The 18,892-nt window shown below is 43.9% G+C and overlaps 1 protein-coding gene across 1 annotated transcript in view; it reads left to right on the top strand.

The window, feature by feature from the left end:
* Nucleotides 1-18,892, top strand: part of nup155 (nucleoporin 155) — a 208,047-nt gene that overhangs the window by 105,070 nt on the left and 84,085 nt on the right. Inside the window, exons 18-19 of the mRNA XM_060834039.1 lie at nt 10,623-10,685; nt 11,167-11,326. Of these exons, the coding sequence (XP_060690022.1) occupies nt 10,623-10,685; nt 11,167-11,326 (223 nt within the window). The remainder of the gene's footprint in view (nt 1-10,622; nt 10,686-11,166; nt 11,327-18,892) is intronic.

Raw genomic sequence — 18,892 nt, forward strand, 5'->3', positions numbered from 1 at the left:
GCATCTTTATCTTATGTAGCAGCCTTTTGTGCAGCACCTTGTTGAAGGCCTTTTGGAAATCTAGATACACATTTGCTGGGTCCTCATTGTCCACCTGCTCATACTGTCTTCATAGAATTCAATAAGATTAGTTAAGCATGGCCTGTCCTTCATGAATCCATGCTGCTTCTGCCCAATGGGACACTTTCTATCTAGATGCCTTGCTATTTCTTCCTTGATCATAGACTCAAGCAATCTTCCCCACTACAGAAGTTAAGCTAGCCAGTCAATAATTCCCCATTTTTTGTCAACTGCCCTTTTTAAACATAGGTGTCAAGTTTGCTGTTTTCCAATTTACTGGAACCGCCCCAGAGGCTATTGAATTTTGAAAAATTACTATAAGTGCACTTGCTGTTTCTCTCGCCATCTCTTTTAGTACCCTGGGATGCATTCCATCAGGGCCAGGAGACTTGTCTATCCTCAGTTCCATTATCTTGTCTAACACTACCTCTTCAATGATAATGACTGTTTCCAGGTCCTCACCTACCTTCATCGCTTTGTCAGTTACTGGCATGTTATTCGTGTCCTCCACTCTGAAGACTGACACAAAATACCTAATCAATGCCTCGGCCATTTCATCATATCCCATGACCAAATGCCCCTTGTCATCCTCGAAAGAACCAATGTTTACTTGAGCCACACTTTTTCACTTTGTATATTTCTAGAAATTTTTGCTGTCTTTATATTCTGTGCTAGTTTCTTCTCATGTTCTATCTTTCTTTTCTTTTATAGCTTTTTTTGTGAGTTTCTGTTGACCTTTAAAGCTTCTAATTTCCTGCTGATCTTGGCCACATTGTATTCTTCTCTTTCAGTTTGATAGCCTCCCTTATTTCCTTGGATACCCACGGTAGAATAAGCACAGCCGATCAGGCAGCATCTGTGGAATAGGAGTGTCAAAGTTTCGGACATAAGCCCTTCATGAGGAATGAGGCTAGTTGGCCAGGGGAGCTAAGAGATGAATTGGGAGAGTGTTGAGGCTGGGGGGAAGGTAGCTGAGAATGTGATTGGGAGATGAAAGTGGGGGTGAAAGTGACAGGTCAGAGAGGAGGATGGAATCGATAGGTGGGTAGGAAGGTGGACATGTCGAGGGGGTGGTACCATATTGGATGGTTGGGACTGGGATAAGGTGGGGGAAAGGGATGTCGGGAAACTGGTGAAATCCACCTTGATCCCGTGTGGTTGGAGGGTCCCAAGGCAGAAGGTGAGGTGTTCTTCCTCCAGGCATTGGATGGCTAGGGTTTGGCAATGGAGGAGGTCCAGGACCTGCATGTCCTTGGGGGAGGGGGAGTTGAAGTGTTCAACCACAGGGCAGAGGGGTTGGTCAGTGTGGGAGTGTCCCAGAGTTGTTCTCTGAAACGATCCGCAAGTTGACGTCTTGTCTCCCCGATGTAGAGGAGATACTGTAGATGCCGTGTGTGGGAGTGCAGGTAAATTTCCGTCAGATGTTGAAGGATCCTTTGCCCCCTTGACCTGTCCTACCTGTCCATCTTCCTTCCCACCTATCTGCCCTACCCTCCTCTCTGACCTATCGCTTTCACCCCCACCTTTTCTACCTATCTCATTTCCAACTACCTTTCCCCCAGCCCCACCCCCCTCCCATTTATCTCTCAACCCCCCCCCCAGCCCACAAGCCTCATTCCTGATGAAGAGCTTATGCCTGAAACGTCAATTCTCCTGCTCCTCGGATGCTGCTTGACCGGCTGTGCTTTTCCAGCACCACACTTCCAACTCTGATCTCCACCATCTGCAGTCCTCACTTTCTTCTTGTTGATTTTTACCCATGGCAGATTACCCCTTTTCTTATTGTCCTTCCTTTTTGCTGGAATATACTCTTGCTGAGTACTTTAAAAAAATTGCTTTAATAGTCCTGCACTGCTTGTCAATAGACCAAAAAGTTTTTGTTTCCAGTCTACTTGAGTCAACTCCTCTCTCCACCTCTTGTCGTCTCCTTTGTTTTAGCACAGGACTTAATCTTTTTTTGGACTTTATCTTGAATTTTATCTTCACACTCCCCATCTGTATTCCAAATTCAACCATGTAGTCATTGCTCCTTCCAAGAGGATCCCTAACCATGAAGTCATTGATTATTCCTGTCTCATTACACAGAACCAGATCTAGGATACTTTGCTCCCTTGTCGGTCCCATTTCATTCTGTGCAAGAAAACTGTCACGAATACACTCAACAAACTCCTCCTCAAGGCTACCCTAACCTGGTTCGACCAATCAACATGTAGATTAAAATCCCCTATGATAATTGCCGTGCCATCTTTACAGACATTAGTTAATTCTTTGTTTATTGCCTGTCCCAGTGTGATGTTATTATTCGGGCGTCTATAGACTATACCTGCTAGTGACTTTTTCTTCTTAGAATTTTTAATTTCCACTTAAATGGATTCAACCTTATTCTCCATAAAACCTATATCATCTCTCAGCACTGCCCTGATGTCGTCCTTGAATATCAGAGTGTCACCACTTCCCTTACCTTCCTGTCTGTCCTTCTGAATAGTCTGGTACTCCTGGATATTTACCTCCCAGTCATGACCATCTTGTAACCATGTCTCCGTAATGGATATTAAATCATATTCATTCACAAAGATTTGTGCCATTAACTCATCAATCTTGTTACGAATGCTGCGAGCATTCAGGGAAAGTGTCGTAATGCTAGTTTTCATACCCTCATGATTTCCAACATCTCGAATAATATCTCCTGAATTATCCTTCCCTTTTACTTCTTTCATAGTCTGCCTTGTAATTAAACCCTCCGGCACACATGCTAACCTACTACTTACCTTTTTGTTAATCATCATATTTCCTGTCATTTTCCCCTTCCCTTTTCCTTCTCTTCCCCACCCCACCCTCCCTGAGTTACTACTTTAAACTTGTAGTGACCACCCTATTATCCTTTTTGCTAGAACTCTGGTTCCAGATCAGTTCAGGTGGAGACCATCCCATTGGCACAGATCCCTTCTGTTCCAAAACTGATATCAATGCTCCATGAACGGAGCCCCTCTTTCCCACACCACTCCCTTAGCCACATGTTTACTTCCCTAATTTTCTTATCCCTAGGTCAATTTACATGTGGCTCGGGCTGTAATCTGGAGATTATAACCCTTGAGGACCTGTTCCTTGATTTATATCCTAGTGTTTGATAATCCACAAGCAGGACTTCCTTCCTAGCCTGTTGTTTGAGTAAAAAGTGAGGTCTGCAGATGCTGGAGATCAGAGCTGAAAATGTGTTGCTGGTTAAAGCACAGCAGGTGCATCAGGATCAGGAAGGCTCTGGCCCGAAACATCGAATTTCCTGTTCCTTGGATGCTGCCTGACCTGCTGTGCTTTAACCAGCAACACTTTTTCAGTTCTAGCCTGTTGTTCGCCCCATCATGAACCACAACAACTGGATCCTCCCCCTCCTGCTCCAATATTCATTCAAGCCATCAGAGATGTCCTGCACCCTGGCACCGGGCAGGCAACAATCATGCGGGACTCTCGATCCGGTTTGCAAACGATACTATTTATCCCCCTAATGATAGAATCCCTTACAACTACCACCTGTCGTCTTGCTCCCCTCTCTTGAATGGCCTTCTGCACCAAGGTGCTGTGGTCAGCTGGCTCATCCTCCCTGCAGTCCTTTTCCTCATCTACATAGGGAGCAAGTACCTCGTAGCTGTTGGATAAGGTCACAAGCTGAGGCTCCTTCATTCCTGAACTCAGGATCGCCTTATCTGCCTCACTTGCAATCACACCCTGCTATCCTGATCACTGACTGAATTTTAATTACTTAATCCACCAGATGTGACCGTCTCCTGAAACAAAGCGCCGCAGTGTTTGAATGTCAGATTCCAGCTCATCAATTCTGAGCCGGAGTTCCTCCAGCAATCAACACCTGGTGCAGGTTACTGCAATTCATAATGGGATCAACCAGCTCCCACATCATATAGCTACAGCACTTCCCCTGCCCAAGCATCTCTACTGAGTTACTTTATCTATTTATATAAATTTGAGTTAATTAATTTCTAATACTTCTCTGCTGTTCTCTTTTTCAAACTTGCTACAGATCTCATACCAGCCAATTAGGTCACAGTTTCCCTGTGATGTTACTTTAATAATTTTTGCAGTGGCAATGTATGATTAGGCCGCACTCCCCAAGCTCAGTGAGTTTTATACTCACTCCGTGCTGCTGCTGCGACCCCACCTTCAAACTGCTCCTCACAGACTAGACCATCTCCACTCCTTTTCTCAGGACAAGAGCAGCAGATACATGGCAAACACCTGGGCGTTCTCCTTGAAGTCAGTCACCATCCTGACTTGAAACTCTCTCACTGTCCTTTGCCTTTGATGAAATTGGTGGCAAGGCAAATTGCGAGAGGGATATAAACGGTTTACAGATATATATTGATTGGTTATGTAGATGGGCAAAACAATCGAGTATAAAGTGGGAAAATGCATAGTTGACCACTTTAGAAAGAAGAGCAAAAGAACAGAATATTGTTTAAATGCAGAAAACTCGAAGGGACTTGGGGTACTTATCCACAAGTACAGCTAGCACATAAATACTGCAGCTAATCAGGAAGGCTATTGGAATGTTGCCCCTTATTTGATGGGGTCAAAGGATAAGAGTCGGGATGTTTTTCTGCAATTTAAAGGTGCTGCTGAGACCATGTCCAGGGTCCGCTTATTTCAGGCAAGAGGCTGTTTCATTGGAAGCAGATCAGTGAAGGTTCATTTGGATTATCCCTCATATGGAAGGATAGTCTTCTGAGCAAAGATCAAACAGATTGGGATACTACTTACTGAATTTTAGAAGGATGATGTGTGATCTTATGGAAGCGTATTGGATTCATAGAGAGCTGGACAAGTCAGTACCGAGAGGATGTTTCCCTTCGTGGGAGAATCTAGGACTGGAGGGCATAGTCTCAGAATCAAGGGGTGCCATATAAGACTGAGAGTCCCTTGTTAACATTAAAACATCTGCTATCTGATCATAGTGTCTCCCCGGAATTGACATGTCTGTCGAGTACTTTGAATAACATCAGTCTGCAATTAACTGCAAGGCCTAGCCTCAGAAACAAGCACTTAGTTTGTTTATCAATCCTTTTTTTTTAAAAACGCTGTTGCTCACAGTCAGTCCAAAGGTCATCTTGAGTTCTCAATTCACAGCTGCAAACCAAATGTGATATAACGATATAAATTAAAAAAAAACACTGATGTTGTTAGTTTCTAGATTTTCCACGTTATTTACTTATGACTTGAATATAGTCGGTTCTGTTCTAACACGATAGTTCCATTCCTGTGCAATCCTGTGTTACAAGAAAAGTGTCTAATAGCAGCACCATTTAATCTAATGGGGCAGGAATTGTGTTATAGCCAATACAGGAAAAGAATGTTCATGTTCTACTAATATTGGTCTAAATTTTTCAATCATGTTATAGCCAGTTTGTGCTGAAGAAACTCATGTTATTAGCAGAATCAACTGTAATGGCATGGAAAGTCATCTAACAGCATTTGCTGATGACACAAACTTAGGCAGCACTGTAAACGGTGTAGATGATAGCATAAGATTATAAAGCGACATTAATCGACTAAACGAATAGACAAAATTGTGGCAAATGGATTTCATTAAGCAAGTATGAGATGATCCATTTGCACTGAATAAGGTTAGATTAAGGTACTTTCTAGGTACTAAGAGGTTAAATGCAGTGCATTTTCAAAGTGACATTTTAAGAAACCTTTTGACAAGAGTGGTTAACAGGAAAGTGGTGAGTATTCCATTACACTCCTGACTTGTGCTCTGTAGATGGTGAACAGGCTCTTGGGAGTCAGGAGGTGAGTTACTTGCTGCAGTTTTCCTAGACTTTGATCTGTTCTCATAGCCACTGTAGTTATATGACTAGTCTCGTTCACTTTCTGGTCAATTGGTAACCCCAGGATGTTGATCGCTGGGAGATTGTGATACTAACACCATTGAATGTCAAAGAAGAACGGTGAGATTCTCTGTTGTTGGACTCAATCTTTGCCTGACACTTCGTGTAATATGAATGTTATGTTCCAGTTGTCAGCCAAGCCTGGCTGTCATGGAGATCTTGGATTAGTGGTGCTGGAAAAGCGCAGCAATTAAGGCAGCATCGAGGAGCAGTAAAATCGAAGTTTTGGGCAAAAGCCCTTCATCAGGAATACAGGCAGAGTGCCTGAAGGTTGGAGAGATAAATGAGAGGAGGGTGGGGGTGGGGAGAAAGTCGCATAGAGTACAATAAGTGCGTGGGGGGGGGTGGAGGGTGGTGGATGAAGGTGATAGGTCAGGGAGGAGGGTGGAATGGATAGATGGAAAAGAAGGTAGAAGTCATGAGGACAGTGCTGAGCTGGAAGTTTGGAACTAGGGTGAAGTGGGGAAAGGGGAAATGAGGAAACTGTTGAAGTCCACATTGATGCCCTGGGGTTGAAGTGTTCCGAGGTGGAAGATGAGGCGTTCTTCCTCCAGGCGTCGGGTGGTGAGGGAGCAGCGGTGAAGGAGGCCCAGGACCTCCATGTCCTCGGCAGAGTGGGAGGGGGTGTTGAAATGTTGGGCCACGGGGCGATGTGGTTGATTGGTGCGGGTGTCCCGGAGATGTTCCCTAAAACGCTCTGCTAGGAGGCGTCCAGTCTCCCCAATATAGAGGAGACCATATCGGGAACAACGGATACAATAAATGATATTGGTGGATGTACAGGTAAAAGTTTGATGGATGTGGAAAGCTCCTTTAGGGCCTTGGATGGATGTGAGGGAGGAGGTGAGGGCGCAGGTTTTGCAATTCCTGCGGTGGCAGGGGAAGGTGCCAGGACGGGAGGGTGGGTTGTAGGGGGGCATGGACCTGACCAGGTAGTCACGAAGGGAACGGTCTTTGCGGAAGGCGGAAAGGGGTGGGGAGGGAAATATATCCCTGGCGGTAATGTCCGTTTGGAGGTGGCGGAAATGTCGGCGGATGATTTGGTTTATGCGAAGGTTTGTAGGGTGGAAGGTGAGCACCAGGGGCGTTCTGTCCTTGTTACAATTGGAGGGGTGGGGTCTGAGGGCAGAGGTGCGGGATGTGGACAAGATGCACTGGAGGGCATCTTTAACCACGTGGGAAGGAAAATTGCGGTCCTGGAGATCTTACTACATTTGGACATGAATGCTTCAGTATCTGAGGAGGTGCTGACATGGTGCAATTGTCAGTGAGTTTCCCCATTTCTGGCCTTATGATAGAGGGAAGGTGACTGAAGAAGCAGCTGAAGATAGTTTGGCCCCTCACATTTCCCTAAGGAACATAGGCTGAGATGATTGGTGGCACTTGGAGGATGGGTTTGAGTGCTCTGGATCTGTACTTAATGAAGTTTAGAAGGATGAAAGGAGACCTTACTGAAACTTAGAGATTATTCAGAGGCCTAAAGAGACTGGGTGTGGGGAAAATCTTTCCACGAGTAGGAAAGACTAGAAAGAGTAGGACAGCTAGAGTAAAGGGCAACACTTCACAACTGAGATGAGAAGCATTTCTCCAGTCAGAAGATGGTGATGCTGTGGAACTCGTTGCACAAGAAGGCTGTGGAAGCCAAGTCACTGAGTGTATTTAAGGCAGAGTTAGATAGGTTTTTGAGTAGTAGGAGGATCAAAGGTTACAGGGATAAGGCAGGAGAATGGGGTTATCGGACATATTAGCTGAGATAGAATGGCAGAGCAGACTTGATGTCCTGAAAAGCCTAATTCTGCTCCTATATCTTGTGGTCATATCCAGCCCCTTCAGTATCTTCAAAGTCCTTTAAGGTCTCAAATATAGACCTTTATACATACTCATCTCCTCATTTTAAGAATGCTATATCAATCCAGGGACCATTCTACTGAATTCCCATTGTCCTTAAATATGGAGAAGACTGCAGTCTGTGGTCTCATTGATGGGCCATTCTAGTTCACTTGAATGGTCCCTGGATTGATAAGGCTGTCCTAAAGTGAGAGGTTGAGTACATATAGAGATCAATATTCTTGAGACCTTAAAAGAATGAAGGTTCAGCTCATTGGCACGTGGAAGTTTGTGAAGGGGCTGGATATGGCCATAAGGTATAGGAGCAGGATTAGGCCTTTGTATAATAGCAGTGCAGGTTATTTTTTAGACTGCGAGCCAGGGTGAGACAGGTGATCGAATAACATTCAGTTGTCTTTATTCAGAGAACTTGCTATTTGAGCTGAAGCTGCAACATTGAGAGGAAATGGATTTCTCATACCATAACATACACAACAGACCATTCATTAATAGGATAACAACATTTTCAGGATACAAGTATGAATACATTAATAGAGTCATAGAGATGTACAGCATGGAGACAGACCATTCAGTCCAAACTGTCCGTGACGACCAGATATCCCAACCCAATCTAGTCCCACCTGCCAGCACTCGGCCCATATCCCTCCAAACCCTTCCTATTCATATACCCATCCAAATGCCTCTTAAGTGTTGCAATTATACCAGCCTCCAACACATTCTCTGGCAGCTCATTCCATACATGTACCTCCTTCTGTGTGAACAAGTTGCCGCTTAGGTCTCTTTTATATCTTTCCCCTCTCACCCTAAACCTATGCCCTCTAGTTCTGGACTCCCCGAACCCAGGGAAAATACTTTGCCTATTTATCCTATCCATGCCCCTCATAATTTTGTAAACCTCTATAAGGTCACCCCTCAGCCTCCGACGCTTCAGGGGAAACAGCCCCAGCCTGTTCAGCCTCTCCCTGTAGCTCAGATCCTCCAATCCTGGCAACATCCTTGTAAATCTTTTCTAAACCCTTTCAAGTTTCACAACATCTTTCTGATAGGAAGGAGACCAGAATTGCATGCAATATTCCAACAGTGGCCTAACCAATGTCCTGTACAACCGCAACATGACCTCCCAACTCCTGTACTCAATACTCTGACCAATAAAGGAAAGCATGCCAAACGCCTTCTTCACTATCCTATCTACCTGCGATTCCACTTTCAAGGAGCTATGAACCTGCATTCCAAGGTCTCTTTGTTCAGCAACACTCCCTAGGACCTTACTATTAAGTGTATAAGTCCTGCTAAGATTTGCTTTCCTCAAAATGCATAGGTTTAACATTTACAGGATACGGTTTATGGATTACTAATGTTCCTACTATTTGCAGGGTGCAGTTATCAGTTCATTGAAATAACTCTCCTTTCTGTGGTTTAGACGGTTTGTTTGTTTTATCTGTAAAGTACTTGAAACGGACCATTCAGACAGGTACTTGAGAATTGTCTGTTTAGTTAAGTGGTTTAGATCAAATGTAAACGCTCTGCGGTTGCCTCCTGTTTTGCTCTCGAGGGCTTTAACTATGTTGAGATGGTCAAGCCTACCTGCTCTCTTCAGTTCTCTTTTTATCACTGTTGTTGCCACTGGAAACATTGAATGAGGGAAATGTCATTTGAGCAGAATCAATCAATTCTGCCCTTTTATTCTTTCCTGCCCTGTGTGTTTCTGCTGAACCCCACAACTGCAGTAATGGGTTGTTTCAGATTAGATTAGATTTCCTACAGTGTGGAAACAGGCCCTTCAGCCTAACCAGTCTACACCGACCCTCCACCCAGACCCATTTCCCTCTGACTAATGCACCCAGCACTGTGGGCAATTTAGCATGGCCAATTCACCTGACCTGCACATCTTTGTGACTGTGGGAGGAAGCTGGAGCACTCGGAGGAAACCCAAGCAGACACTGGGAGAATATGCAAACTCCGCACAGTCGCCCGAGGCTGGAACCAAACCTGGGAATAGACCAATAATCTTGAAAGCCACAGAGCAAGACTGCCTTATACTTGTAACAAAATTGCTTTGCAATAAAAGCTGACAACCCTTCAATTCTTGATTGATTAGTATTCAACCTCGAGCTTGCAGTTTTCTTTCAGGGAGTATACCAAGGTAATTTAAATAGCAACATTTAAAAGCTTTACAGCTATTAAGATTTAAACGAGAAATTATGCTGCTCTTTTCTTGCTGTTAAAATGGATAACAGGAAGAATCAGGGATGAAATAGACAAAGAGATTGGGCAGTGTTTTTGGGAACTGAAATTAGATTAGATTAGATTACTTACAGTGTGGAAACAGGCCCTTCGGCCCAACAAGTCCACACCGACCCGCCGAAGCGCAACCCACCCATACCCCTATATTTACCCCTTACCTAACACTACGGGCAATTTAGCATGGCCAATTCACCTGACCCGCACATCTTTGGACTGTGGGAGGAAACCGGAGCACCCGGAGGAAACCCACGCAGACATGGGGAGAATGTGCAAACTCCACACAGTCAGTCGCCTGAGTCGGGAATTGAACCCGGGTCTCAGGCACTGTGAGACAGCAGTGCTAACCACTGTGCCACCGTGCCGTGAAATGTAGTGTCTCACTTTAATGCACTAATGAAAAGATAAGTTAAGCACTGGCTCCTAGTGTCTCTTTAACTGGGGAATTGGGTTCTTGCTGATTGTGTTTATTCAGTCTGCAAGATACAGGAGTTATAGTTGTATATTATGAGAGCAAATGTTCATTTCTTGGACACTAACTAACATTTGTGACCTGTTCTCTCTTTGCTGCAGTGCCCTTGATGCCTTATGGTAGCCCCTTCTCCAGTCCCAGTATGTCGGCTATTCCAGTCTCAGGTATTGCTAGTTAAAGATGCTGATTTTACACTATTCTTGCCATGTGGCAGGTTACATATCATGTCCCCCACTTTCCTGATGTCACATGTACAAGTTGCTTTCTGCTCCCCCACCTACCATGTGTTACCCAATTTCTGGCGAACTGTATTGTGGGTTTGTATTTGACTTTTTTCTCTCTCTCTCTCTCTCTCTCACTCTCTCTCTCCCAATCCCCCTGATTGCATCCCCATCCACACTTCGTCTTTCTCTCTATTATCCCTCCTGATTCTTTCTCTCTCTCGCTTCTGCTCCCCTTCCCTCCTCTCAATTTTCTCTCTCCTCTTGCTCTCTTCTCTCTCTTGCTTTCTCTTTCTCTCTATTACGCTCCTCTCTCTCTCCCTTTTCCTTCTCTCTGTACAATCTCTTCTGCCCTTCTCCCCCCTTTTATTTCTCTTTCCTTTCTGTCCCTTGACTCAATTCTCTTCCCCAACCCACCCTTCAGGTTTGAAGCCTGTTGGCATGTCAACGCCTCTGTTCTCCCCTGGAAGTCCTGGAGTGTATGGCGGGGCCCCTCTGCCTCCAGTCACGACAATGTCTGGACCAGAGGTGGTCTTTTCTGGAAAGCATAACGGCATCTGCATCTATTTTACCAGGATCCTGGGGTAAGTTTCCAAGCTTGAAACTCAATGCATGATTCCGTTTAACACACCATGACTGTTCAGTGCAGAAACTCTATGCCCTGTTATGTGGTTGTAACTTGCTGTTTTGGCTCAGCTTTGCACTTCTTCTCAGAATTTGAGCTGGAGATTGAGCTCCAGATGCTGGATGCATCAGGGAAAGGAGTAAGTTACTTGGACTCTTTGTGCTAAAAGTCATGCCATTTTGAAGAGGGTTTGATCAGGACGGGAAGGTGTGTCTGTAAGTGAGGTAGTTAACGGGACATGGAGATTAGGAGCCCAGAGGGCAATTGCTGTGGGTCTGGAGTCACTTGAACGTGAAACTGATAAGGATGGTATTAACACAGAATAATAATGAACTAGATGGGTCTTTACAATATTGGACATTGGTCACATGTTCGCCATTAGACTAGCTTTTTGCAATTGCATTCAGATTTCATTGTCTGCCACGGTGAGATTCAAGCCCATGTCCTCAGAACAGGAGCCTGGGTTCTGGGTTTCTACTCAAACTGGTCCCAGCAAGGTTCAAATGTATTTGTAAAAGGTAAAACTAGGAATTCCAGAAGAGTTAAAAATATATAAATTAACGAAATAAAGCTAAATAACATAATAGTATGACAATTCATATATGAAAGGATTTGGTATTTTGAAGAGTACAATGAGGAGACCATTGAGCCCTTCAAGTTTCCTTTAACATTCTTGATGTGCAGATGTTCCCATGTATCTGTTGCTGTTGTCTTTCTAGATGGAAGTGAGAGAGTTTGGAAGGTGCTGTCTAAGGATTTTTGGTGAATGTCTGCAGTGCATTTTGCAGATGGCACATGTTGCACCTGCTGAGTATTGATGATGGATGGAGGAAGTGGATGCTTGTGGATGTAACGCCATTCAGGACTGGGTCTGGAGTAGAGAGGTGGCTGACCTTGAAGTAGAATTAGCAGCTCAATAAAGGTGCAGAGGGAGCATTGTTAATCAAGGATGGCATTTGTGCAATAGTTAGAGATGACATCCTGATCACCTGACTCAAAGTTAAGTTGGATTGAGTAGAGATGAGACATGGGATGGAAAAGAACTGTGGTGGGAGCATTCTACAAGCCCCCAAGCAGTAATCACAACATAGAATCACATATACAAGAACAAATACTGGGTGCTTGGAATTAAGAGTCAGAAGATGACATGGGTGACTTTAATCTCCCACATAAACTTGGAAAATCAAATGCACAATGTGACACAATTAATTGTTGACCTCCGAGTGAAGGTACTCCAAGGTAACAGCAACACAGTGTGATTGAAGTTTACATCCAATTTGAAGAGCAAAGTAGGTCGCAGACTTGTATTTAAATGTGAATAAAGGCAATTATGTGGGTGTGAAAGCTCAGCTAGCTGAAGTGAACTGGAGATCGAGCAGTGGAGACACTGTGGCAGATATTTTATGAAATATTTCAGAATACTTCAGATAAGTTCAAAATTTGGGAGAAGGTTTGTAGCTCGGGTGCTCGTTGTTGTGGTTCTGTTCGCCGAGCTGGGAATTTGTGTTGCAGACATGATGTCACTTGGACAGGGGACGAAACGTCTGCAACACAAATTCTCAGCTCGGCGAACAGAACCACAACAACGAGCACCCGAGCTACAAATCTTCTCCCAAACTTTGAACACTTACGGGCGAGGGACGCTAAGACAAACCAGGAAATGGGAATCCTGTGCCAACCGCCTAAGTGCCACATACGAACAGCTCCGGTTCCTGCATGAATGCTGAAAGAATCGAATCCTTCCACCATGTGTCAGATACAGACCACCAGTCAACAACCCACAAGCCAGGGACACAGCCAGACAGAACGGATTCAGGATGATCCAGGTAATGATTACAGACGCTCACAACAGACTTCACAAATACAGACAAGAAATTGCGCGCCAAAAATCGTTAATTTCAAAAACCACCAATCAGGAATGGACCCGGACCATAGAACAGGCCGTCACCATAGGACAGAACAGGACCACACACTGCAAAAAAACGGCACTAAAAGAAAAAATGGCCAAGCTAACACACAACAGAGAGAACACCACAACACACACCTGGGTTAGAAACCTCTTCCACAGACAAGGAAAGAACAATACTGGCCAAGGGACTCAACTACAACCACAGGGACGCCAAGACAGCAGACTTCCTAGCAGCACTAGAATGCACACTCAGGAACAATGGACTGACAAAAGAGACACAACAAACAGTGAGACAAAGTATCGTACCCCTGATAACAAGGAAAAGACAAACACATAACCTCAACATCAAGGAGAGGGAAGCACTAAAAACACTAAGAAACGATAACAACATAATCATACTACCAGCAGACAAAGGCAGATTGACGGTCATCCTGGACAAAGCAGACTACATCCAAAAAGCACAACAACTACTTGCAGATACCAACACCTACCAAAAGAGGGAGTTTGACCCCACCCCACAGCTCACCAATAGGATAAACAACACACTGAGGAACCTACAAAAAAACGGACAGATAACCAGGTTTGACCTACAAAGAATGAAACCGGAAAGCAACAACACCCCCAAATTCTATGGACTACCTAAAGTGCACAAACCAAACATCCCACTCAGACCCATAGTATCACTACCAGAGACACCATCGCACAAACTGGCTAAAGAACTACAGCAGAAACTGAAACACCTGATCAGCGGATCCAGACACTATACAGTCAACACAGGAATTCTTGGACATCATCAGAGGCTTCACAGGAGGCTCCCAAGCGCTGAGGATGTCACCTAGACAGGGGACGAAACGTCTGCAACACAAATTCCCAGCTCGGTGAACAGAACCACAACAACTTCAGATAAGTACATTGTTGTGATAATGAAAAATTATAAATTCCTGAAGAAGGGCTTATGCCCGAAACGTCGATTCTCCTGCTCTTTGGGTGCTGCCTGACCTGCTGCGCTTTTCCAGCAACACATTTTCAGCTCAGATAATGAAAAGTTATAATGGATGAATCACCCGACCACCTATGACTTAATATAGGAAGTGGGAAAGCATTAAACTGAAGGAAAAAGCATATAACTGTTGTAGATATGTGATAAGTGGCTGGTCAGAATATAAGGCAGCGAATTAGTAAAATGTTCATCAGGAAGAAATTAGAATCCAAGAAAATGCACAGTAGCAGTGTAAAAACAGCAAGAATTTGTACAGGTATTTAAAAAACTAAAAGGAAATGAGTGTTTGTCCTCTGCGAACTGAGAACGTAGAATTAACAGAAGATAGTAAGGAATTGGGTCGGACATGGACAAATATTTTGCTTCTTTCTTTGCATGAATCCAAAATACATTCTAGTACCAGCTATAAAATTAGAAGTTCAGAGAAAGAGGGGAACCTAATGATATTACAATCACCAGAGAAACAACCTGATGCAGCTGTAGCTTGCCAAATCTCTGGGGCCAGCAGGACTTTATTCCAGGGCCTTATGACATGTTGCTGCTGAGGCCGTAGGTGCATTCGTGGTAATTTTCCAAAATTTCCTTGATTCTTGAAAGGTTCTGTACATTGCAAAGTGACAACTATAACCCATTTTTTCAAGAAGAGGGAGGCAGCATACAGGAAACTACTGTACAGGCACGTTAGTTTGCTTCAAGTCTGTTGTGAGAAAGGTGAGAGCATTGATCATTAAAGCTGTACACTTCACAGAACTCTAGGTAATCAGGAAATGTCACCTTGTTAAAAGGGAATCATGGTCAATGCATTTATTTGACTTCTTCGAAGGAGTAACGCGCTAAGGATAGAGACGTCCAACAACTACAGCTAGGTATAGATTCAGCCAGCAGGGACTCGTAGATGGTTACAGCACTAAAAGTGATGTCTTGGACGAATGTATCCATACAATCAATAAAAATTTGACAACATTAACCCTGTCTTCCAGCTTCTGGCCCAGAGCCATGGAGTCTGTGGCAATGCAAGTGAATGTCTAAATATTGGTTTAATGTGCAAGAACTTTTGAGTTAACCAATCTTTTTAAGCAGAAAATTCCAGACTCCCTACATTCTCCAAATGAGGAAAATTCTCCTCCACTCTCTTCTTCGATTCTATGTCTTAACTTAAATGGAGTCATACAGCTGGGAAACTAACCCTTCAGCCTAACTCATCCATACTGACCACGTTTTCTGAACTGAACTCATCCCATTTGCCTGCATTTGGCCCATATCCATTCCTATGAATGTACCTGTCCAAATATCTTTTTAAGTATTGTAATTGTACTTGCCTTTATCACTTCCTCTGGCAGTTCGTAAAATCTATAGCCCATGGTTATGATACCTTTCTATTAATGGCAAAAGTGCCCTCCTGTCCACCATATCTTGGCTCCTCATATGCTTACACGCCTCTCAACCTTCACTCTACAAGGAAAACAACCCCAGTTGATCTTCTCTCTCTCTCTCCTATGTAATCATTCCAGCCCAGGTGTCATCCTAGTGAATCACATCTGTACCCTCTCTAGTGCAACCAGAACTGTATGCAGCACTCAGCGTGACCTAACCAGCATGTTATATAATTCAACATAACCTCCGTGCTTTTTTACACCATGCCCTGGCTAATAAAAACAACTGTTTTCTATGTGCCTTTGAAAACACCTTATGTGCTGCTCTCTTCAGAGATCTGCAAACTGCAAGGTTCCCCTGATCTTCGGTGCTTTCCAGGTTCCTACCATTCCAGGTACAAACCCTGCCCTGTTAATCCTTCCCAAGTGCATTACCTCCCACTTTTTCAGGTTGAATTCCAGTTGCCACCGCTCTGCCAAGCTGACAAATCAATTGATATCAAGATTAGAGTGGTGCTGGAAAAGCATGGTAGGTCAGGCAGCATCCGAGGAGCAGGAGAATCAATGTTTCAGGCAAAAGCCCTTCATCAGGAATGCTCCATGACAATGAACAACCAGGACAGGTTTCAAATGGGGAAAATCTTGACCAAACATTGAATTATTAAAAATTATTTGTCTGTGGGATGTGAACTTCACTGGCTAGGCCAGATTAGGAAGGAAATGCTGACGCACATAGTATTCAATCTGCCTCTGCCGAGCCTGTTCAAGTCCTTCTGCAGTCTCCCCACTTCCTCAATGCTACCTGTCCTTCAACATATCTTTGTGTGATTAGCAACAATGTCCTCCGTTCCTTCATGCAGATTGTTCATGTAAAATATAAACATACGACATGATCCCCAACACTGACCCCTGCAGAATTCCGTTGTCACTGCCTACCATCCTGAAAAAGACTCTATTGTCCCTATTCTCCATCTTCTGCCATGTCAACCAATCCTCTATAATGCCAATACCTTGCACCTGACACCACGGGCCCTTTTCATATTTACCAGTTTTCTGTGTAAAAGGTCTGTGAAAGGTTTCTGGAAATGTGAAGAGGTATATCCATTTGCTCTCCTTTATCTAACTTGCTCATTACCTATTCAAAGAATTGTAACCGATTTTACAGTCATGACCTCCCTTTGATGAAGCTGTGCTGTCTCTGCCGTAATTTGTCATGCACTTCTCAGTACTCTACTATCCCCTCCTGAATAAATTCTAAAATATTACCAATGCCAAGGTCAGGCTAACCAGTCTTCCCTGCCTTATGCCTCTTTCCCTTCTTTAATAGGGGTGTTTCATCAGTCACTTTAAGATCCTTTGAGATCCTCCTTGACTCCACAGTGATTCCTGAAAGATCACCACCAATGTCTCTGTCATCTCCTCAGCAATCTTCTGAAGCACTGTAGGGTATAGTCAATCCAGCCCAGGTGATGAATCCACCTTCAGACCTTTCAGCTTCCCCTGTACCACCACCTCAGTGATGGTCATTACCCTCACTTCTGTCCCTGACTCTCTTGCATTCTGCTATGTTGCTATTTCTTCCGCTGTAAAATTAGAACATAGAACATTGCAGCGCAGTGCAGATCCTTCCACCCACAATATAGTGCTGACCTGTGAAACCAATCTGAAGCCCATCTAACCTGCACTATTTTATTCTAGTCCTATCCAATGGCCATTTAAATGCCCTTAAAGTTGGCGAGTCTACTACAGTTGCAAGCAGTGCGCTCCACGTCCCTACTCCCCTTGTGCTAGCCATCGCCATGGGAAGAAAAAGGCTCTCACTATCTGAACTATCTAACCCTCTGATTATCTTATATGTCTCAATTAAGTCACCTCGCAACCTTCTTCTCTCTATTGAAAACAGCCTCAAGTCTCTCAGCTTTTCCTTATAAGACCTTCCCTCCATACAGGCAACATCCTAGTAAATCTTCCCTGAACCCTTTCCAAAGCTTCCACATCCTTCCTATAATGTGGTAACCAGAACTGACCACAAAACTCAATCCCTCTCCCAATAAAAGCTAACACACCATTGCCTTATTAATGACCCTATCAGCCTAGGTGACGACTTTGAAGGATCTATGAACCTGGACACTGAGATATCTCTGCTCATCTACACCACCAAGTATCTTACCATTAGCCCAATACTCAGCATTCCTGTTACTCCTTCCAAAGTGAATCACCTCATACTTTTCTGCATTAAACTCCATTTGCCACATCTCAGCCCAGCTCTGTAGCTTATCTATGTCTCTCTGTAACCTACAACATCCTTTTGGCACTATCCACAACTCTAAGAACTTTAGTGTCATCTGCAGCTTATCCTCATGCAGGTCATTTATACAAATGACAAACAGCAGTGGACCCAAAACAGATCGTTGTGGTACATGACTAGTAACTGAACTACAGGATGAATATTTCTCATCAACCACCACCCTCTGTCTTCTTTCAGCTAACACATCTCTGATCCAAACCGCTAAATCACACAATCCTATGCCTCCGTATTTTTTGCAATAGCTTACTGTGTGGGGCATTATCAAACTCTTATTGAAATCCATATACACCACATCAACGGCTTTGCCCTCATCAACCTAATTGGTCATTTTCTCAAAGAACTCAGGAAGGTTTGTGAGGAATGACCTAACCTTCACAAAACCATGTTGACTGTCCCTAATCAACTTATCCCCTTCTAGACAACTATAAATCCTATCTTTTAACCTTTCCAACACCTTACCCATGACCAAAGTAAGGTTTACTGGTCTAATTATTCTCCTTGTCTCTACTCCATCTTGAACAAGGGGACAACATTTGCTATCCTCCAGTTTTCTGGTACTATTCCTGTAGACGTAGAACATAGAACATTACAGCGCAGTACAGGCCCTTCGGCCCTCGATGTTGCACCACCCTGCCATACTAATCTGAAGCCCATCCCACCTACACTATCCATGTACGTCCATTTGCTTGTCCAATGACGACCTAAATGCACTTAAACTTGGCAAATCTACTGCCATTGCAGGCAAAGCATTCCATACCCTTACTACTCTCTGAGTAAAGAAACTACCTCTGACATCGGTCTTATACCTATCTCCCCTCACTTTAAAGTTGTGTCCCCTCGTATTTGCCGTTCCCATATTTGGAAAAAGGCTCTCCCCGTCCACCCTATCTAACCCTCTGATTATGTTATATTTCTCTATTAAGTCACCTCTCAAC

This window comes from Hemiscyllium ocellatum, chromosome 2 (genome assembly GCF_020745735.1).
Source record: "Hemiscyllium ocellatum isolate sHemOce1 chromosome 2, sHemOce1.pat.X.cur, whole genome shotgun sequence".
Taxonomy (NCBI): domain Eukaryota; kingdom Metazoa; phylum Chordata; class Chondrichthyes; order Orectolobiformes; family Hemiscylliidae; genus Hemiscyllium; species Hemiscyllium ocellatum.